This window comes from Anoplophora glabripennis, unplaced genomic scaffold (assembly GCF_000390285.2).
Source record: "Anoplophora glabripennis isolate ALB-LARVAE unplaced genomic scaffold, Agla_2.0 scaffold46, whole genome shotgun sequence".
Classification (NCBI taxonomy): Eukaryota; Metazoa; Arthropoda; class Insecta; order Coleoptera; family Cerambycidae; genus Anoplophora; species Anoplophora glabripennis.
In genome coordinates this window covers 481896-506137 of record NW_019416736.1, presented here as the reverse complement: position 1 = coordinate 506137, position 24242 = coordinate 481896, and the positions used below count along the sequence as shown (strand labels likewise).

The following is a 24242-nucleotide window of genomic DNA, read 5'->3' as shown; positions in this document are numbered from 1 at the left end:
GAAATATTTTAGTGGATGGTGTTTAAATTTAATTTTTTTATTTTTATTAGTTGTCTGAAAGAGTTTTAAAGATATTGAAATTTGAAAAACGCTTGGAGGGATAAATGTGCATTTTTTTGGGGTGATTCGGATATTTATACTTGCACCTTTAAATAAAAGATTAAGAAAACCTACAATAAATTATGTTTTATTTTCCAATTTCATTCAGAATTGATGGCGGATTTCTAAAAATATATCAAAACGGGAAAAAGACAGTGGCGTACCATTTTTTTTATTAAAAAAAGGCATTCTCGCACGAACGCCACTGGTGCAAGTAGGAATATTCGGATCACTCCAAAAAATGCACATTTATCTCTCCATAGCGTTTTTCAAATTTCGAATCAATATCTTTAAAACTCTGAAATAATTAATAAAAATAAACAAAAAATTTAAATTTAAACTATCTCGGAAAGGAAGCATATTTCGACCTACGTTCATATTTTTTTACAAAATAACTTCGGCAACCACCTCCTAAAATATTTCGCACTCATTTACAAACACCCTGTATAAATTGACAAAAATAATTGTTATTTTGAAACATATATTCGAGTAACATATCTACATATACCAGTATTAGTAAATATTTATTAAATCATGTAAAATAATTTGTTTTTTAAAAAGCAATACAATATTTTCGGCGTTTCGACCACATTAATATCAAAAAATTATGTATATTCAAGCAAATACTTTTGATTGTTCATTAGAGAATTCGTGAGAGAATCCAATATAAACATGTTGCTTCACCCCGTCCCATTGTTCGTTACACAATTCGTATTCGTGCAAACGAACAGTTTGTTGAACACAATTAGCTATTAAATAAGATGAATTCCACGCGTCTTCGAGGACTATCTCCCGCAGTCGCTTGCTTACGTAAGGTGTAGTATAATGTTGCTCATTTAGCCGTTAAGTGTATCCTTAATTTCTGTCATAATCTCGTAACAGAACTAGGACGGTTGACAGACTTTCACGCGTGAGAACGATCCTTTAGTTTTCCGATGAGCGCGATGACTACCAAATTGGGATTAAATGAAGTACGGGTGATTTTTTTTGGTCAATATGGGCCACATTAAATATTTCAAATGTATTCATTTTAACTCTAATATTAGGTATTCTTTGTATTTTAACATTCAACAACAGCAAAAACTATTTATAAGATAGGCTAGTCAAACAAAGTAAAAAGAAAACAATTAAATTTTGTATAAAAGGACAATGAAACAACAAAATATAATAAGAATAAGAATGTGCTATGCTCTTAATTTCGTTGTGATGGGTGGTGAGTGAGATGGTGGATGGTGGACGGTGGATGGTGGATAGTGAATAATAATGATGATGATGATGATGATACACACATATGAACCGTCTAATGTGATACTTTATCCATTAGTGAAATAAAGTAACTTTATTTCACTAGTAGAATAATGAAAAGATGATAAGCCTATACTAAATCAAATTTAATTTATTTACTTATTAACATTAACATTTATATTTATAGTAATAGACATTTTTAACATTTAACTTCCTTTCAGTTAAACCCTTATAGCATTGTTGCCATCATTTTCGGAACGCATAACATCTGCCGAAGTTTGTGAAGAATTTGCACAAGTTGCGGATGTCTCTTCTTGTAAGGAACAGCTATATTTTCTTTGGATTTTCGTTGCAATATCAAGTTTGTTAGATATAGACTCCTCAATATTCTGCTACAGAGGAGCTCTTCCATCCACTATGCCGTTTGATGGTTGTAAGATCAGCACCTTTATTGGCCAATAAAGTTGTTGAAGTGCGCCTCATACAATGGCCAGTATATGTTTCTGGATTTGCGATATTCAGGAATGAAGCAACTATTGAGGGTACCTTCGCCAATGTGTTGATTCCAACAGGCTGAGAAGTACATTTTTGATTGATGTACCTTAAAAAGAATCTGTCTTGTATTAGGCGAATTGGGCGCAGAAAATAGTATATTATGTTACTAGGAGTAGAAGGCGATCATTATGTGTTGAGCCCAAAAGTTTGCTCGCCGAGGCGTTAGCCGAGGCTGAGCAAATTGGGCAAAACACATAATGAGCCTTCCACTCCGAGTGACATATACTATTTTTTCTTCAAGCGTGAATATAAAAAATTACTAATTTTGAAAATTTATAGCGGATAACGCGATGTTCAATCTCAGCACAAAATAAAATCAGTAGGTAGGTAATACTATTTATTTTATACATTTTATACATTTTATTGATTAATTAAACATGACAGTTTTAACCACTTTATTCATGAATAAAAAAACAAATGTAACAATTATTTTTCTTTAATTTGAATTAAACGAATAAACATCTAAATTACCTACATGTCTATCATCAAACTTTATTTATTAACATGAATATTAAATGTGCAATTTTGTATGGTACAGTTGTTGATATTTAAAGCGCTGCTGGCTGTCTTTTTTTCAAAGTTTACAGTTCTGTCGTTGAATACGTTACTTGTAATAAGGTTCTCAGTTTCAGTGTTAACAATTGTACCATTATTAACAGAAAAGTCTTCGATTAAATTATTTTCAGGATCAATATTTACAGTTTCGCTTGATGTACTTGGTTCATTATACTCTAATGGGTTTAATATTTTCATCGCTATCTGTTTCTTATTGTTTACAGAATCTTCAATGTATCCTTCAGCGACGCTGGTAGATTTCCATCCACCATGTCGCTTTAGGGTTGTAATGTCTCCACCATTATCAACTAAGATAGTTGCCGAGGTTCTTCTAAGGCAATGCCCCGTATATTCATGTGGATTTGGCAACCTTAAAAATGATGCAACATCTTTTGGCACTTTTGAAATTTTATGTATGCCCATTACAACACGATGACAATGGCCATTTTGATATTTAATAAAAAATCTATCAAAAGTTATGTCTTTTGGCCGAAGAGTAGCATATTTTCTGTATAAATTTAAATAAAACTCTCCAATTATGGTAAATGAACGATGTTTTTTAGTTTTTGTATTGGGAATATTTACTAATATTATATTTCCCAAATCTTTTACATCATTAACTTTTACTTGAATGAGTTCATCGCATCTACAAGCTCCTGTGACTCCAAATATTAGTGCAACCTAAAAAATATAGAATTATTAATTTTGTAACAATAAAAAAAGTTGGAAAATGCAAGGAAATTCTAAAACATGACGTAATTTTAAGACATCTATATTTATGAGTTTTTACAACATTCTTCCAATGAGCTATCTTTATTTCCGAAAATTGTTTATTATTCTCGTAATGGATACTATAAAATAACTTGAAGTTTACAAATTATAACAAAATTTTGTATTACAAATATAAAAAGGTTAAATATATATCTACCTATAATTTAAAAAGTACATACCTTGGTTGCTAAATATTTATCATCAGGTGCTTTATTCAGGAATTCGTCAAATTCTTTTTTAGACAAAACTTTCGACTTTTTTGGTTTATAATTTTCACCTTGTCGTTTCAAAAATGTAATTAATTTTGAATATTTCTCAATATTTACATTGTGTTCTATGTTTAATTTAGATTTTACCATTGAATATTGCGCCCATAAAGTTGAACTTTTCAGTGTTCTGGATAATCTTGTAAAATATGCTATCATCACATTTTCTGAATAAATATGTGCATTATTTTCTTTTGCCCAATTTATGAATTTATCATAAGCATTTTCATAAATTTTTCTCGACTTTGTTGGTATAAGTGTTGCCACTGATGTATTTGCAATTTCCAGTAATTCTGGTGGTGTGCACTGCATTTCTTCAGACATTTTAAAAACGACCCGACGCGACATCAAATTTCAACTGACACTTAATGAAACGTCAAAGCTTCTTGAATCTTTAATTCGTTGCTAGGATACTTACCTACACATTGTTACATTTTTTTACTAGTTAAAAAATGAAAAATATTTGTACTAGTTAAACAATAGGCTGCTTCTAAAGGAGGTGTTGCACTATATAATATAAGTATTATTATACGCTTGAAGAAAAATATGTTTTCTGCATATTTCAACAGTATTCAGGCAAAATCCTTCCTCCATAATTGTAAATTTTCTTGAAATGCCCGTCTTGGTGACAGGCACTGAAACAAGTAAGTAACTGTCAATATCCTGTACGTCACTAATTTTTAAATTTGTGAATTTGCAGCATCGACAGACACCAGAAACCCTCATTATTGGTGCAACCTAAAACAATTCAAAGTTCGCTATATACCTAACAACATGTAAAAGGTAAAGAGATATTACCTTACTCACTAAATATTCTTTATCGGAAGCCCCTGTCAAAAATTCTTCAATATATGTTCTTTCCAATACTGCAGCTGTTTTTGCTTTGTATCTTCCCGATTCACTCTTCAAATAAGCAGTAAGCTTGTTATATTTTCTAATATCTATATTTTTGTAGACCTTTATAGTAGTCTTCAACATCGAATACTTCGACCACATAGATGAAATTGCATAGGTATTTTCTCTTCAAATTTAAAAAATACTTCTTCATTTATTGTCATTACTCTCTAGTTTTCCATTCCTTAAATTCGGCGAACACTTTTTCGTAATGTTCCCTGGATTTCGCTGGCAATAAATGAAAAATTGCTTCTTGAGCTTCTTCAAGAACAGCCACAGGAACACAATTACTTTCTTGCATTTTTACTAAATTCAGATAGAACTATTTATTAAATAATTGATAATAAACAAGGTACCATAACAACCAGTAGGTATAACAAAACCTACCACGTTTCATTGAGTACTAGTAAAAAATATCAAGTATGCGAATATTTTTTAAATGCCAATAATTCTGTCTCCATAAATATGATTGTGATGTGATTATCGATAAAACTTTGTATTGCATTCGTGTTTTAATTACCTTTTATCCACTTAAGAATATTAAACATTCTTGCGTGGATAAAATGCTACTTAATACACTTATACAATAAATAACTATTAATATTAAACAATAAAATCCCTAATTTATGTGTAAAGTTGGAATAATGGAACATAATGTTTCCTGTAGATTTTGTAATAACAGAGTATAGAAACATATAAGCTGGTACGGAAAGACCACTTATAAAAGTAATAGTTCAAATTTTGTGAATATATGTAATAGGAATTTTTATTAAAAGTTAGAATATCTAGGATTTTTTTAAAAGTTATTTTGGTTATAGTCCTTGTATCATTTGTGGGGATTGATTTATTTTTAGCTTACACCAAATACCACTGACTCTTGAAGTTAGAATTCTAAAATTAAAGAACCGTATTGAGAAAGTCTCCATTTTTTGTGGCTATTCAGAAACCTCCCTCTATATTCTTCACCACTTCTTATAGCATATTAAAAGTGCAGGAACCAGTGAGAAAAATAATGCATTCGATTGTTTGTCAAACTTTTCTCAACTTTTGATTTCACAATGAAATACTGGTAAAATACTTAATCGGTATTTCAATATTATTTTAACAAGGAAAATAGGGCTAATATTTTCATACTTCACTGCCATGACTTTATATTACAATTTTTTACAGATTTTGTAGGTTCTAACGAGAACATTTGTTTTTTATGCTCACATAGTTTTATTTTATTTTAAAGATATTAAGTTAATTCAAATAAAATCAAATTAAATAAAATCCTATTTGTCGAACACATTTTTTGACTTCTTTTGTTAGGATGAAAAGAAATATATTTATTTGAATTGAATATTCTTGTTCACTTTTCATTAATGAGTATTATTTTTACATCAGTGAAGAATAAGGTAGGGATTTAAAGTAACAAAATGTTTTGCTTAATTCTCTCAAAAAAACAAACACAATTTTTGGTTTTAACTAAAATCTTCAATAATTACTGGAGATAATACAGAGAGAAAAGTCTACTAGTCCCTTTAGTAAATAAATCTTAGGCAAAATTGAAGCTCGCCTTGTGTAACCACAAATTTTGACTCAGGACTTTTTAAATGGTCATTTCATACTTGCCTAGGTCATGTATATTTAATTTTAATTATAAGATATATGATTTCATTAAACTTTCGTTTTATTGTTACGTTTTTAAATTTGTTTAATATCGTGTAGCGTTTTGTAAATCTTTAGCCTTTGTGAGTTTATTGCATACCTATTTGGATTGTAAATCGGACGCAATCTTGAACCTACTTTAAGGTAAAACCTAGACGTACAAAACAAACACGAGAAAGTGCTAACATGAATTTCAAGTGTGTTTTGCAAAACGGAGTCCTACTTTCTTCTCAATTTTAAGTGACCAATGCATGATTGAAATTTAAATGATGCAGATTATTTAGGAAAATGCTATGCAAAACGGACGTGTAAAACGCATAAACAGAAAATTGACATTAATTCCGTCTGGTTCATTCAGATTTGTGTCGTTTTCTATTTGATGACCTTCACACTTTTCGAGCTAATTGCGAGGGAAAGATTTTTTTTAATATAATCAAATAATTTATGTTTACTGTTATCATATCGTTATTACTCAGTTTAGTAGTATGTTAAAATAACACCGGGTATAAATTTAATAGTAAAAATATATAGGGTGTCCCAAAAATGAATCCCAAATGCTATGTATTTAATTTATTATATCACATCAATTACCATATAAAATCTAAATTGGGTATTAGCTACTTCGTGTCGGATAATTAGTATGAATAAGTGAATAGTTAATAATTTTTTGTGGTACTTGAGTTTTTCCCCGTTATTTTTAAGCACTACAGAAAAAAGGGCTGTAACATCACAAACTGACTATTGGCCACCTTGTATGTTAGTAAAAGTTGACATTTCCGGTGGCCACTTTCATTTTTGTTCGTGACTTAAAACAGACAGCTCGCCAACTTTCTGCTTTTGTTCTGGACATGACGTTAATCCTTCTATGCTCATGGATGACCATGTATATATGGGTTTATGCAATTAAGTCAGGCTTAGTTTTGAAACAAGGTGGTGACACATAGCCAGCTTCATATAAATGTAACGGTTTGTTTCTTCACGATTTTTTTTTGTCAAAATACTAAACGAATTGTATACCGGGTGTTACGAAATTCGCGGACACGGACCATGGGATCATATTAAGCTAGATAAGGCGATAAAAAAGTGTCTTTATGATTTTTCAATCCGACCAGTATTTTTTGAGATATAGCAGTATCAAATATACAAAAATAATAAAAATATATATTTACAAATTTCAATTTTCAATCATTAGACAAACAATTACGACAAACGAGTTACGACAATTTTTCAAAATTTCCACCGTCTGCTGTTAAACATACTTCAGCACATACATACATACTGCTCTAATGGAGTTGCGTATCACCTCTGGTGTTATTTGCTGTATTGATTGAAATACACGGTTCTGCAACTCATTCAAATTTGCCACTGGGTTCTGTACACCAACGTTTTTAGGAAGCCCCAAATGAAAAAATCACACGGCGTTAGGTCTGGAGAACGAGGTGACCAGGCAAATGGACCGCCTCTGCCAAGCCAACCGCACTACTTCACCTGTACGATTATTTGAAGCTCCGAGAGCCATAGAATAATTAATTATGACCTATTATTTTGGAGTTTGTATTGACAGGTACTTTTATTGTACTTTAACGTATGTCAAAGTATTGATAAATGCTTTCTGAATTGTCATTAATTGTTACAGAGCCGTCTGTTTAAAACAGTACAACAACTAACGCCGAAGATGGTACCCAACTCCGTTCGAGCAGTAGCACATTGTGCTGAAGCATGTTTAGCAGCAGGTGGTGGAAATTTTGAACAATTCGTTTGTCATAATTGTTTATTAAATGATTAAAAATTGAAAATTTTTATTACTTTTGGATATTTAAAACTGCCGTATCTCGAAAAAAATCGGTGTGATTGAAAAATGGTAAAGACATTTTTTATGACCTTATCTAGGTTTACATGATCCCATAGTCCGTGTCTGCGAATTTCGTAACAAGCTGCATATTTATTTTCCTAACATACACACCTAGTTACAATGAAACCATGGATGAATGAAGATAACACACAGACATAAGAAATGTATACAGTGTGGCACAAAAAGACTAGAAATCCCGATTTCAGGATTGGGTCTTATCAAAAAAAGAATAACATATCTAGAAACTAATATACTTACTGGTAACCTTGGATCAAACCTTAATCTTAAGTTTCAAGGTCAAACCAAGGTCAACTTTAAATGGACCACCTTTAATTATTGACAGCAATTGATAAAAGGCCAAATTTTACTTCCCAATATGGTGTTAGAACATTTTTGCTGTTTATTCTTGTAGGTCACTTGGAGGTCAAACAAAAATTTTGTTTGAAACATTCTCCACAATTCGAGGTATTCGTATCCCATATTCCCATACTCGCTCGATTGCTGACATAAAAAGTGAGATGTCCTATATATTTTCAAGTTGATCTTGGTCTGATATTGTAAATTGAGGTGAAGGTCAATGTTGCCATCGAGTTTGTAATTCGAAATTATACGTATTTTGTTTGGGTTGAAACATTTTCCTGCACAAATCGATCTTGTTGAATTCAGTGAAAAATGAGTTTGACCTACAAACGACCTTCAAGGACATTGTAAATTGAGGTGAAGGTCAATGTTGCCATCGAATTTGTAATTCGAAATTATACGTATTTTGTTTGGTTTGAAACATTTTCCTGCACAAGTAGATCTTGTTTGAATTCAGTGAAAAATGAGTTTGACCTACAAACGACCTTCAAGGACATTGTAAATTAAGGTGAAGGTCAATGTTGCCATCGAATTTGTAATTCGAAATTATACGTATTTTGTTTGGTTTGAAACATTTTCCTGCACAAATCGATCTTGTTGAATTCAGTGAAAAATTAGTTTGACCTACAAACGACCTTCAAGGACATTGTAAATTGAGGTGAAGGTCAATGTTGCCATCGAATTTGTAATTCGAAATTATACGTATTTTGTTTGGTTTGAAACATTTTCCTGCACAAGTCGATCTTGTTGAATTCAATGAAAAATGAGTTTGACCTACAAACGACCTTCAAGGACATATCGGAAAAATATAGGTAAACAAAGAGTAAATACATACACAAAAGATATAAAAGGTATAAAAGGACCATTGACGATCACAGCCCCACAAAAAAAGTGGCATATCCGAAAGACGAGACCCTAATATCTATATGTTTTTGGGGTCACTGAATCCGAATTCGGGGTCCGTTTGACCCGATTAGCTCTGATTGAAGGTCAGTTCAAGGTATAAAATCAAATGTCAACAAAGTAAACCCATATATCTGTATATTTTTGGGGTTGCTGACTCCAAATATGGTGTTAGTTTGACAAAATCAGATCTGGTTTAAGGTCAGTTCAAAGTCAAATGTAGAGAATCAATTGCCAGTAATGTAAACAAATATGTCTATACGTTTTTGGGGTCGCTGAAGCCGAATCCGTCGTCTGCTAAGTACCTACCTTCAATTTATAAACTTAAAACGCTCAAGCATTTATCCGTATTAAAATTTGAGTACTTCTTTGAGTACGCACAAGCATTCGTGTATAATTGGTCTTCCTACTTGGAATAAGAATATATGTAATGCAGTTGGTTCATTCATCATATAGACAATTTTGAATTTTGCGAGTGGGTATGCATTCTAATGGTATTATAATCAAGAGGGCTATTGTATTAAATAAAAAAGAAATCTTTTTTTAATTTTTCCATATTTTCCATATAGTCACGAGACTGACAGTGCTATAACTGTGATCCATCCTTGAAGTTTGGTTCAGAAAGTACTTTATAAAATATAAGGGTATTTATAAGGTATAGTAAGGGTAAGGGTATTATAGTAAGGGTATAGTATTTATAAATTTTCAAAATTTGTCAACCTCCTAAACTTTTATGTGACGACGCTACCAATTTGTCGATACTATAAGATAATTTGTTGTAGGTTATGCCTCAATATTTGACTTCTGTAACTCTTGACAACTGCTCATTATTCATTTTATATAAGAAAGTAGTAATACTTTTATTTCTGATAAGACCCATAACAAAATATTTTTTATATCAAGGGTCAACCTTACTCCAAGTATATTCTGATTAATATCATGTTGCAACAATTTGCCTACAATCATATACACATATTATAAATTGTCCTAAATATGTTTACATCACCCTCAAAGGAAAATATTATTTGGTAGGTCATTAATGAAATATAAAAATAATGAAGGCCCTAAATTTGATCCCTGAGGCTCTTGAATAGGTTTTATATTCACTAAACCGTTTTTGACAAATAAGAAGCGGTTTTGTAGATGTGATGTTAATAAATTAAAAGAGATTCCAAGTAGTCCCTAGTAGCTTAATTTCTTAATTATTCTTCGAAATATTTATACTGTACTTATTGAAAACATTATTGTTTAAATTCCTAGCGACTATTTTACATTTACAGGTGGAATTCTTAGTATTTTATACAGTTTAATATGGATAACGATAAAGATGTTGAAACACTTTTGTTAGCTGTTCAATGCTTGCTTGAGTTTTTAATACTGTTTAATTTCAAAGCTTGCTTAGTCCTCGTAACGTTCGCAATAAACGGTATTACTTTAAACAACGGAAACGGAAGACTTGCCACACTTACAAAATTATTATTCCATACCCGTAATGGGTGTTGGGAGCATTTAAAATACTTCTCTTATGAGTTTTTCAGGCACGTTTCACTAATTAGTGTCTAGTTGAACTTTGTGTAATAAATAATTAGTTAGGAACTTACATAGTTATGTTTCTTAATATAGAAAATAGTTTCTTACTGGTGTCCACTAAGATCTCTAATGAATTTGTCACCTCACACTATAAGTTCTAATCAGCAAAATCGTGTTGAAATTTTTGCAAATATTAAATATTATATAATTTTCTCCTAAAGTTCTCCTTATTTGCTTGATATGAGGAAACAACTTGTCAATATACGACTTTTTTTTCTCATTTTAATTGTGACATTTTTTTTACACTGCCAAGTTAGAACAAACTCACCCAGTTGCTACTTGTGTAATATTACCAATGCTCCAGATTGTCATGTATAGATTTTTTTTAGCTAGACTAATAGGTAAATGTTTTTTATTCGTAAATTTTATTATTTGGCAATATCTGAAGGTTTGTTTTTAATTTTTTTTCTCTTTTTACTCGACCTTTAGTCTCTACAAAAAAACTTGTATAATACACTGAGAAAAAGGCGTCCTATTCTCAATGATATACCATTTAAGTCACTCCAAATATCCATACAATGATTTCATGATAAAAATTGATGAAACAATAATTGATTTTTATTTGTGAGGGTAAGTTTTGAAAATCCCCTCGGGTGTACCAGTGGCGGCTGGTCAGGTGACGCAAGTGACGTACCTCTTCACCTAAAATTTCCGTTTCGTTGTGCAATTTAAAATTGTTTTTAATTTTATGTAAATTTTAGAATTTAGGTATAATTCTATATTGAAAATGTATTGTGATTGTTTGTTTAATACGCAGAAATAAACAAAATAATTGCACGTTGAACGCCTTCTAAAAAAACATTGCCTTCGTTGAGCGCGAACATCAACCTCGTACCATACGTTTAGCATAAGTAAGTGACGCGGATCGAAATCAGTCTGTATTCCGCTTCTGTTCGAAGCGTTATTTACGGCGGTTGTCACGGCAACGAGGCGGCCAACATGGGAGAAAATTACAACTAAAAATTTCCAGATTCATTTAAAGCCGTTTGACCTTGGAAATTTGAAAAATTTCGCATGCGACGCTTTTTTTTTTCTTTTTAGTTAATGAATGAATATGCTGCACCTATTCTCAATGCCACTGGGGTCTACCCATTGCCTCGTGGACTATGTTACAACCCTTTGATGGACACACAGAACAGATCTGCTGCAACAGGTTTCGAACCAATAGCTGAATACCTAAATCAATCCGGTATAATACTTCATTAGCGCTTTTGTCCCCTCGACTAATGCAACTCCTATTACTGCGTCACTACACTGTAGAACATAACTTGACCTAATCGACTTGAAGCAAAATCATGTTGATTTAATATTATATTAATGCACATTATATGCTGGCCTAAAATTGGTAACTGCACTACATCAGAACTTCATTCAACTGCTGCTGTTTCCATAATAGCAAAATTACGGGTGTTAAAATTTTAATATCATTTTTTGTACTTAATTTTCTTTCTCATAGCTTTTAGATTTTGAGGACACCAATTTACGATGAATCTGGCAATTTCAAAATATTCAGTTGCTAGATCAGTACCTACACTAATTTTAGGTACATTTATTGAAAATACACTGTTATGCAAGAATGTGACGTACATATTATTATTTTTAGTTGAACAATTTCATTAACATATTTTAATTTCAGAATTAAAGCTTAGGTAAATTTTATTTCAGTGTAAATACTTTTCAATATTGAAATTCTACAAGACTTCTTTATATTTTAAATTACTTATGTGTCAATCATATTACTAGTGAGAAGTAAAAGATAGTCAGTTCTAGTTTAAATTCGTGTCAATAAAATCTATGAGGAATTAATAAAAACGTTTATTTGTTTCTGTTACATGTAGTTACATATATAGTCAACTAGTAACAATGATAGGGATAATAAAATTTCAGTTATAAATAAATTTCGTCTTCGCTCTATCTATAATCTAAATAATAAATAAATTATGATCCTACACAGTAGTACTAGTATGGAATACTTTTAAGGGTCATTACACTTATCCTAATTAACATAAAGTGTATGTTCTAAAGCGAACAATCATAATTAATGAAAAGTCTCAGCAATATTGGCAAAATCACACTAATAACGTTTTTGTCCAGCGTCCGAAGTATCCATTCCTATATTCTTTCTCTTTCTTTGACAAATCCTTTTATAGAAACACATGTACGGGTCTATTTTCTACTGTCTTGATTTCTTAAAAATCTGAGTATCGCCTGACCAGGATTCTGTCCCCTTAACGCGTGTTGAGCAAACGTACCAGTAATTCTTTGCAGGACCGATTCAACTTCGTCGCTGTTTAATTCTTTCTTCGGTTTTGAGGTACTCGTGTCTTCTAACAGTTGCTTGAAGATTTCTTGCGATTCCCTTTCTTCTTCCTCACTAGACAGATTCCTTTCTGTTACTTCTGCGCTTATATCCTTGCTTAGCTGCTTCAGAACGTCTAATCCTTCTTCAGGATCATTCTCTCTCTTAGTGATGATCTTCGAGGGTAAAATAAGCTTTTCAGGCTTTGGTAAGGGCTCCGCCGGATCGGCGTTCCTTATCCTGACAGGTTTGTTCGTGTTTACGGTTTCCGCAAACTCGATATTTCTTTCAATGACGGGTTTTTTCGTTTTTACAGCATCCACGAATTCCACGTCGTCGGTGTTGGTTTTGTTTTGGTTGGGATCACTAAACTCTTTGTCTATCATACTGGGATCGGTTAAAACAGATGGCGTTGTTTCTTCGCCGCTACTATTATTCACTGTGTCTCTAGTTGACGACATATCCTTAGCCTCTGAGGAATCTTCTTTTTCGTTTTCAATGCTTGCGTCCTCATTGGTTGTTATAGAGGCGTGGCTGTTCTTTTTTGTTGTAGATTCCCTTTTTTCTTCACTCGACTCCTCCAGGCTCTCAGTGGACCTTGCACTCTCCTCCTCTTTGTCCGGAGTATTTGTGGTTGGCATTGCAATTGTTTCTGATTTCTTGTTGTAATTAGTTACTACTTCTGTTACAGTAGTACTAGCTTCCGTAGCTTCAGTCGTGGTCAACGTTTCAGTTGTTGTTTCTGGTACTGTAATGTTAGTATCTTTTGAGGCTTCCGTACTGTCGTCAGCATCAGTTGGGGCAGGTTGGTTAAGTAAATCATCAGGTAGGGTTGCTTCATAGTTGATCAAAGTCTGTGGATTTAACTTCAGCCATTCTCCATGCGTCATATTCGTTGGCACTGTTTTGTTGCTTCTTATTTCCAATATCTCTGGTAAAATCTTGAAATTAGGAGATATAGTTGAAGGCTCATAAGCTGGAAATTCTTTTTCAGTGTGATCCATGTCGAATCTTTGTGAGGTGTCATCGGTATTTATCGTCATTATGTCCGGTATGGGAGGGTATGCGGGATTTTGTTCTGGTATTATGTCGTAGGTTTTTGTGCTACTCGGAGCTGATTCTTTCGCTTCTGAAGCATGATCCACTTCAGCTGCAGGTGTTGCTTCTGTTATATTTTTTATTTCCTCAGTGGTAAGGGTGTCTAGAGCCTCTACGGTGGTTTCTGGTAGATCAGTGCTGTCGGGTGTACCATTGGTATCATTTGAAATCTCTTGACTAGAACTTGGAAGGGAACCATCCTGCGGAACATTGGTTTCTGTTGTGGAACTTGCAACTTCAAATTCTGTGGTGGAAGTTTCCGTTGTGGTGGTAGAGGGTGAGTTTTTGGTCGTAAATAAAGGCAAAATAGGGTAAGGAGCTGCTGTGTTTACTTCCGAGGCGCTAGCGTTGGAATCCAGACTTTGGTCAGGATTACCTAAGAAGCCATTACTTTCAGACAGCACTTCGACTTTTTCAACTAAAGTAGCGTTGGTGGTAAGATCGGTGTCTTCACTTTCCTTTGGAATGTTTACTTCGTGAACTTCCCCGCTGTCTTCAAAACCTCCCCGTTGCAGTCCCTCTGCTCCTATTATTGTTATCACGGAGCTAGGAGTGCTCGTATCTTTCTCTGGCACCAGTTCACCTTTCTTGAGGAACAACAGTTTGTCACCGATCCTCAGAATCGGCGGAGGATGTTGGAAAACTTCGGATATCTCGCTCGAGTCGGTGTCAACGTCTGTGACAACCAAATCGTTGGAGTGGTTGAGGAATTCTTCTGCTTCCTCTATAATTAAAGTTCCCTGCGGCTCAGGCTCCACTTTAGGAGGAGCAGTTATTGGAATTTCTTTGCGTTCCGGGATAATTTCTTGAATGGTTATTTTGGGAAGGAACGATTCTTTTTGAAGATCCTCCACTTCTGTTAATTTGAAGCTAGGTGTCGTTGCTTCATAATAGTTTGTGTCTGGGATTTTATTTTCGTCTTGGATGTCGAGGGATGTCGGGCTCAAGATCTCTTCTGTGGTGTTTAGGGAAACTTTTGTGGCAGACCAGGGTTCGAAGCTTTCCTTGTCTACATTCGAGGGGTTTATTTCCGTCGTGTATGGAGATCTGCCCGGAAGTGGATCTGAAAAGAAGTTGAAATGGTGAAAAATTGAAATTTTTAATACTTCAGTGTCAGGATTTGAAATTAGACACTGCGATTGGTTAATTTTAAAATTTCGACAAGGTGATTAGATACCTGAAGAATATGCCTGAATTCTTACAAATCTTTAATGTTACCAAAACAATTTATATTCATCAGTTCTGTTGGAATCAGTTCTATTTTGTATAAAATATGGTCAACATAGGACCAAAATTGTAAGTAATATCACATAGTGGGAACAAATTCGATTTTACTTTAAACTTCAGCAATGAGGTAAAAAATGAATTCGTCGTATGTCCAGGCTAGTGTTAGTATGAAAAGCTTATGGTAAACATCTATAGATATCGGTTATCATTGAATAGATCGTGCTTCATGAGATTCCATTTCATTTCCCCATAAATAAAAATTAGTTATGATATTCATATGGTTAAACAAAATATTTACCAATAACACTAGTAGAAATAACCAAAAAACGCGATAACAATCATATTTAATCAACAGGAAAGTGTAAACTGATAACAACTATTTAACTGCTGATCCGAACGCAATTTAGGAAACAGTAAAAACAACATAATGAATCTCGACTGAATGTCGTCCATAATGATAAATATAGATGGAGCTATGCTACTGATTCGCAAAATTCCATAAAAATTGTTTTTTTTTTAACATAACAAATTTACATTATATTTACCTATTGGGGGGCAGTGGTCGTATTTGGGGCAGCACTTTCCAGGTACTCGTTTTCCCTCGCAGTCTTTCCTTATGTAGCAGGAAACCTCAGCGCATTGCACCTCTCCACCCCTACAGTAACAGACCTTGCATTCTCCACCGGGTGGCGTTTCTAGTTTTTCACCGTTTGCGTAGAATTTTCCGTTGTGTTCGCATTCTGGAAAAGTACAAGTACGTTAATATTTATTAAAGTAAATGTTAGAATTTCTTGAATACTTAGAATAGTGCAGTGAAATACAATGTAAGTCTATACTGCAGCAACGTACGGACGGGCTGGTTTAGGGGGTTGGAATTTCCATGATAAGTTGTTGTCGTGTTTTTTCTTAAAAAATCGAGGGTAATATTTTCAGTATTAAGAAATTTAAAGTCGAAAAATTCTATGCATGTTACTGCAATGACAAAATGAAAATTAGCGATACTTATACAGGGTCAGCATTTTGACACTTTGAATTTTGTAAAGAGGTTTTTTATACAGTTTTTCGTGTGAAATATTACACACAACTTTTAGTTTTTCAGATGTAGCAATCTTATCTTTTTAAATGGAAAGTCTTATATATTTTTCGATTTTTCAATTTAAAATTGTTTGCGTGAAATTGGTGAAACGATGGTATTTGAAATTAGGAACAATCTGGTCTTGTTCAACAGTCAAGCATAATTTCTGCATGAGATAAAACAGAATGTAATTAGAAATGTTAATAAGAAAAATTTTTGTTTCTTACAAGAGTCATTTCATCCATTCGCGGACATGCTGAATATGATATTTATACGAAAATTTTTTTCAAGGCATAGACACCATTTTTTTAAATTCAGGTGTTTCTTGATACAATGAAGTAAAATCATGTAAGCTAAAATTAAGGTTTAAATTATGACTGCGCCAATCGCGTATAAGTTGGGGTAGAGCAAGTACCACCTCTTCCCCGTATGTACCTACGTCCCTGTATTACAAAAATTTCCTATATTACGCGGTTGCTTATTTTATTTATATATTCGGAAACAACTACCAAGACAAGGATAGTGTTCAATTACATGGCCATGCCAGTACAATACATATTAAAACCAGCTCTCATCGCCCAGTATTAGTCTTCAGGATAACAAAAATCTATGTCGGTATGTCAACAAACATAAAAATAGATTCTTATATAAATTAATCATTTTTTCCGGAGAAATATGATCAAAAAGACCAAAAAAATGGTTAAAAAATGGCCCGTTTTAGTCGCTCTAATTTTTTTAGACTTCATAATCTATTAACTCACAATCAGTCAGTACGTCAAAAATAAAAGAAGCTACTTTAAAAAAAAAACTTTTTTCCAGAGAGATATGGTCTAAAAACCAAAAAAGTGGTCAAAAATGTCTTACTAATACTCCTACCACTTTTGGACTTTAAGAATATGAAATTCGGATGCAGCATGTCCAAAATCGTAAAGGTTACAATTAGATTGGGGTATTTTCTATGGATAGATGATTTTAAGCTAGATACTGAAATATATTTTTTTAATTTCTAATTATAGTCGTCATTTTGTGGCCGCCATTTTGAATATCGAAATTTTCCCAAATATGGCCATCGTTTGTTCGAAAGTTCTTGAGTATACGAACATTTTGAGACCTTAAACGTATTTTTTCTTTGCTTTTACTTTTGGAGAGAACGGTGTCCCGATTGACATGGAACGTCCCCCCTATAAAGAGAAATGATTTAGTTTAATTTAAGAATATACCTACCTTTTTATATAATGAGTATCAGAACAAACATAAATTTGATAACGGTGATAATTCAAATATAACATTGATTGGTGCAAATTGGACATTTGTTCGTGATGTTTTCAAATAAAATAAAAACTTTCACAAGTTTGAATAGAAACTTAACAGAAAAATAAAGTCTTCTTTAAGATAAATTGGCTAATAGCTCGGAGTTAGAGGTTCCTAGTGGAGGATAAACATTATCAGATTTAAGAAACTGCCTGTGATTCTTTTCTAAACCATTTTAATAAATATCATAGCCCGGATTCCATACTACATTAGTATATTCCACTTTAGAGCGAACAAGAAAATAAAGGCAATATTATTATTATCATTGTTATTAATAAAAGTTTTTTAAAGTGTTCATCGAAAGTTCTTTAGAATCCAAGTGATTTATAAGCATAATAGTAATGTCATTAATGTAACTGATCAAAGTTAATTTTGAATCGAATGTAACATCTAAAGCTTTGATTTAGTCTTAATTTGCTAAAAATATTATATCAATAATTAATACAGACAAAATTGGTCGTTCAATAAATGACTTGCAAACATATTTTTTGAATTTTTTTGATATTATGGTAAGAAGTTAGGACCCCGTCTCTTTGTTAGAGTTAGATCATACTGCAAATCCAAACAGTTGTTGATGTTCTTTTTCTATATGCCTGAACAATTTTAGGTCGTCAGCATACATCAATGTATTCCTACTTATGTTCGGGCTGATGTCAATAAATTAAACAAGAACGGCCCTGACACCTAACGTTGAGGGACACCTGACGTCGTAATACTTCAACAGACGCGAATCCAAGGTACTGAACATACAATTTTCCATTAGTCTAGCAAGACTGTAGAAAATAGGTAAAATTTAATGTTAAGCCATAGAAAAACAACTTATCCAATAACAGATTGGTTAAACCTGTCAAAAGCTTTTGATATGAAATGACATAAATCTTATCTTTATTTCTGATATGTACTGATCAATAGATACTACTGTTGATCTATTTGTCGTGAGCCATGTTGATTCGGGGAAATTAGGGACTTTAAATTAAATGACATATACGGATTTATACGAGACAATTTCAAACAGTTTATTAAAGTTAGAAATTGCTACAAGCCTGTAATTCTCAATTTGGGTTTTGGGTTTTAAAAAAATGGATAAATTTTAGACTGTTTCTGTAGCGTAGGTCATATTAAAGACTAGAGATCTTAAACACAAATTGAAAATAAAAGCTCCACACACCAAATGTATATTAAATTGGTTTAGACATTATAAACAATTCAACAAAAGATAATTTTCGAAACCATAACCAGAAGGTAGGAGATAGGATCATGGTTTCTTAAGAAAAATTTGAATATTGTTTTCAGTTTTATATGCTGATTCACACTAGCACTCTGTATATTTACGATTGATTATCGGGTTTCTTTAGTGGTTGGTTAATTTTTCTCATTGCATAATTCAATTAATTGCTTACCGCACTGGTAGTCGGGACAGCACTTGTTAGGCTTATGGATGGCTTTGCACCCGGGTTTCTTCACGCACTGTATAGTCTCGCATTGCACTCCTGGCGGTTGGCATCTGCATTTCAAGCAGGGCTGCTCGGCAGGGACAGCCTCCTCTGCTCCATAAACTAGGTCTCCGACGATGCACACTGAGAGGAGGAATAAAAATTTTTAGTGCTCGTAAAATATGTTAGTACTAAACTTCTAGAATATTAAAATTCAAATTCGACCTTCGCAATCGTCAAATTTATTTAAAAACATTGATTTGATTTTTTTGGTCCACATTAATACTATTCTCTCTTAATTTAATACTATATTCTTCTGTGAACAAAGGAGTGTCTCTTAAAACCAAAAGAAATGAAATTGTATTTACTGAAATAAAGAAAAGAAATCTGCTAAGGAGAATTTAGATTTTACAATCAACTATATCAGTTATTTCCGGTTTCATCGTTCTAAAAGTTCATTTCCTTAAGAGGTAGATATTCTTATATTCGGTTCTCTGACCTCTTTGATGTCAAAAGTTATAAATTCTTAGGAAACAAATCTGCAAATTTACGAATTCCGAAACATTCTTTCTTAAATATCGGCTTTGATGTAAGGAACGTATTTCTTTAATATAATCTAAACTTTTCAAAAGAAATTGTTGAAAAGATTCAAAGAGCATTTACTTAAATTTCTGAAAATTTCTCTTAGCAAAGTTTAAAAACAATTTAAAACAGGTAAATACATACAGCAAGTCCCCTTTGTCGAAATAGTTCACTGTGTTTTTATAAATGTATTTTATAAAACTACACACAAATAAATTAGGCTAAAAATTCCACAGCTATCCTCGCAAGAAATTACATGATTTTAGGTGATTACACAAAAAATAGTAGATAACTTAAAAACTAGAAGAGAACCCTGATACCGTTCGAAAGAGAATAGAATTGTGTTTCAGAATATAGAAAAACATACAGGGTGTTCCGTTTAAAAAAAAACGACTTATGAAGGGTTGAAGTTAACTAAACTCGGCATTAAATTTCTAGCACCCTGTATGCAATTAAGCCACTTTGAAAGTGTGGGTAGTTTAGGGGTGTAGCTATCCCCCCCTATAAATATTGTTGCTTTATCTTTCTTACTATAAAATAGACATGGTTTGAAGCTAGTCACTGTTTCTCTCCATTTTTTTTTGAAAAAAATTAAATATCTCGAAAACTGTTAATTTTAGGAATAGGGAAACTTCATAAAAGTCCACCTAAAATAACACGTAGAATCCAAAATTGCAATAATATGTAGGGTCTTCCATTTAAAATAAGCAAGTTGATGGCGACTTCCGGTATAACCGGAAGTGGTACGTGGAGGCCATTATTTTAGTTGAGAAGGGCATGCCCGAAAACCCGGTATCCCAAATTTTCAAAATTCAAATCGAAATAATTCTAATGGGCCGTCACCGTGAGACACCCTGTATATAGTGTTACTGAATTCCAAAAAAAAGATGGATCCAGGACTCTGCAACACGAATTATGCCATGAAAATGACGTTTTTAATCTATTTTCTGTTTTTGAATGAAATTGGACCAGCTTGTCTTCAACTTGCTTCACTTTACGAGTGAAAAATCATAAGTCTAGTGAGCTGGTAGAATAATTTGATTTTTTATAACTTTCGTCGATCGTAAATTACGTTTTTTGTGAATTTTGACTTGTTTTTTGAAAACTCAGACCCGTTGGGCCAAATCTGAAGGCAGATTCGGATTCAGCGGAAAAAAATACAAGGAAATACATGGGTCTGAATACCAGATCCGATACTTTTTTTGTGGGGCTGTGTTATGAATGCTACAAGATTTTACCAAGAACACGAAAATCTCGAAAAAGGATTGAAGCATCAATAAAAAAAGTAATTGATTCCAGCGACCAAATAAAAATATAATTCTTGTACCAAGACACTCAAGAAAGTAGTTGCTTCATCAAAATATGAGTCTTATTTAGGGACAAGTCCACAGCAAGTTTCATTAAAATCCATCCAGATCTTACAAAAAACATATTTTCTTTCAAGAACTTTGACAATCAATAGCAGAGGTATCAGACATTTTTTCTTAATGAAAATTAGGTCAGATCGTCTTCTTTTGAGCCAAAGAATGTCACAGTACTTTTTTGATCATGTGCTTATGGGACACCCTGTATAGTTCACTCTGACGAAATATAAGAAAAAAGATTATTTTGAGATACAAAATGATAACGTTTTATTATAAGTATTTTCATTTTTATACACTATTTCTATATCGTGTACACATTTCTTGGTACATAAACCATATGCTGAAAGCTAGATAACAGAACACACATAAAAATGTCTATAATTATAGTTAACATTTAGAAAAATGAATCTCTTTTTATTATTAAAGTTTGTCGTCTTTTTTTTAATAAGGAAAATTTAAATTTGTTTTTTATTAACTAGTGGTATGACGTCAACATATGGCTTCCATGAAAAAAATTTATTTTATCTATGACTATTTAATAATAGACGCATTATAATTGTGATAGTAAGTACATAATGTAACTCATATTACACACCCGTGGAATATGAGTTTCATATTCCACAGGTGTGGAATATGAATTTTTATACGTATCCCTTATAGCTTCTGACCGCGCTACAAAATAGAATCGAGCTTGCTTGAATTATTGTTACTATGGTAACTAATGTAATTGATTTGACAACACTTCGCAAAATAAAACATTTTTGACTTTTGCAGTAATTTTGCAGTTTAATTCTGACAGTGAAAATGAAATTCGATGCACCCCTCCTGAAATTCGTGAAGCCGCGAAATTAGCATCATTGGAATTACTTCCAGAGAAATCACGAAAAAATTACACAATTGTATATAACAGCTTTATGGACTGGCGACTAAAAATTGGCACAAATTCGTTTTCCGAAGACACTTTGTTGGTATATTTCAAGGAATTGACAAAAAAATGTAAATCGTCTACATTGTGGAGCCATTATTCCATGCTTAAGAGCACACTTAACCTTAAACATAATTTGAATCTTACGCAAAAGTTCGAGTTTATTAAAAAGGCAGTCAGAAGGCTACCAACCCAAGAAATCAAAGGCATTTACTGGAGATGAAAAATACAAATTTATAACTGAAACACCGGATACTAAGTCATAGATAAAGTATAGTATTTGACTCGCGTATAATGGCTATATTACACTCGCCTACGGCTCGTGTAATATAGCCTACATTATACGCTCGTTAAATAATATACTATTTTTGCACATTAATTAAATATGAGCTTACTACCTGAGAATTTTTTTATGTGGAATATTGTAACACCCCGTATAATTTTGATTAATTATCGAAATATCTTTCGTTCTGATTTAGACATTTACAGAAATTCCAGGTTTCAATAACGGAAACGTTACAGTGGAGCTCATGCGCAAGAACTAAAATTCGGTCAGTAAATCTGCACATCAATTTCGGTACACTGCAGTCTACTTCAGCTGGAAAATAGCCTGAAAGTATTAAGACTTGACGTTTTAAAAGCATATCGGGCATTTTCTCGTTACGGTTCTAGGAGTGGAGTCGTAGGAGAAGCCAAATATTCATATCCTATTGCATAAGGGCTTACGGTAAAGTCTATTGTATGGGCACATGTACAGACATGAAAGCTGTGGATTATTATCATAGTCCTAGATAAATATAGGGGTCACGGGTTAAATCAGAAATTGCAGCCTCTATAGGCATGAAAATGGTTGAATGAATCCAGTTATAATTAGTTAAATAAACATTTTTTAATATAGGTAATGTGCTTGAAGATATACAGGAAGCACCTGAAAATATTTGTTGTTCCATGGCTTCCCTATTTAAATAATTGAATATTTGTCTTTTTTTCATTATTTATTTATTTTGTTTTAAGAATTATTTTTATTACTCTCTTCTTAGTTTGTAAACTTATCCTGTAATTGGGCATTGCCCATTGGATATTGTATCTAAATAAATAAAAAATAAATAAATTAATAAATTTTACTTTTTTATTTGAGAAAACGTCAATTTAGATATTGCAAAATTTAATTTTATCTTATTACGGAACATAATCTACGCATGTTTGTCGAAGAAACATTTAGTAAAGAATATACAGGGCGATTTACAACTTATCTAAAAAAATTTGGGAATAGATGCGGCATGAGAAATGGAGTCAATATTGTAAAAAAAATTGTAAAATCCTTATAGTTTCTGAGAAAAAAATTATTGAAGTTATAGCACATTAAACCACTACATAGCTGGACAACTGTAGTCTCTAGCGTCATTCGCATTACGCGTGGAGAGCCATGTGACTCCTAATACTGAAATCCGTCGTTGCGGTAGTTTTTACCTGTTATCTGTGTTATTTACATCAGTTTTTTAGTAGTTAGTGTCAAAAATGGCTTGCGTGTATAGCAACTCAGAGTTGATGGATATCGTTTTAATTTATGGTGATGCAAGACAACATTTGTATTATGGTGAAGTATTTGTGTTATGGTGAAGCAAGATATCATTTGTGTTAGTTCGTAGAAAGTGAGTAAGACGGACCCAAATGTGTTTACACGTGAGTGGATAAAATTTTGAACAATTGCTGTTGCAGCATCGGGTATGTCAAATGATTTTATTATTTAAAAACACAAATTAATTTTATTAATAATTAATAACGGCAAAAGCAGTTGAATTTGCCGATATAAAATAGGTGCGATAAAATTCTATTTACATATTTCTTTCCTTGCGAAAATTTTTGTGACGGTCGCATTGTGCTAGGTCAGGTTTTACACTGGACCAGTTTCCAGTGCCGTGCAGAAGTGTATTTTTAAATCAATTTCGAACTGACCTTTTTGATTTTTTCTTTACACAATTGTATTTGTAAGGGTCCCCTGTACATCCAGAATTTTTTTTTGGATAAGTTCTGAATCACCCTGTATATAAAGTCTCGGCAAAGTAGGGAAACATATTATTGTAACGAACTTGTAAAGTTGGGACAAGACAATAATTCTTCTAATAAATTAAATAACTGTGTTTGAGACAAATACGAAGAGGTAAAATAGAAAAAAATATTTCCTTAT

At 32.6% G+C, this 24242-nt stretch overlaps 1 protein-coding gene across 2 annotated transcripts in view; it reads right to left on the bottom strand.

Annotated features, from left to right (window-relative positions):
- Positions 1 to 12558: 12558 nt before the first annotated feature.
- Positions 12559 to 24242, bottom strand: part of LOC108904269 (mucin-3A) — a 126820-nt gene continuing 115136 nt past the window's right edge. For both annotated transcript variants that reach the window (XM_018706750.1, XM_018706751.1), the window contains 3 exons: positions 19151 to 19327; positions 15910 to 16104; positions 12559 to 15200 (listed from right to left, as the gene is read on the bottom strand). In XM_018706750.1, coding sequence (XP_018562266.1) covers positions 12907 to 15200; positions 15910 to 16104; positions 19151 to 19327 — 2666 coding nt within the window. In that variant the 3' untranslated portion in view covers positions 12559 to 12906. The remainder of the gene's footprint in view (positions 15201 to 15909; positions 16105 to 19150; positions 19328 to 24242) is intronic.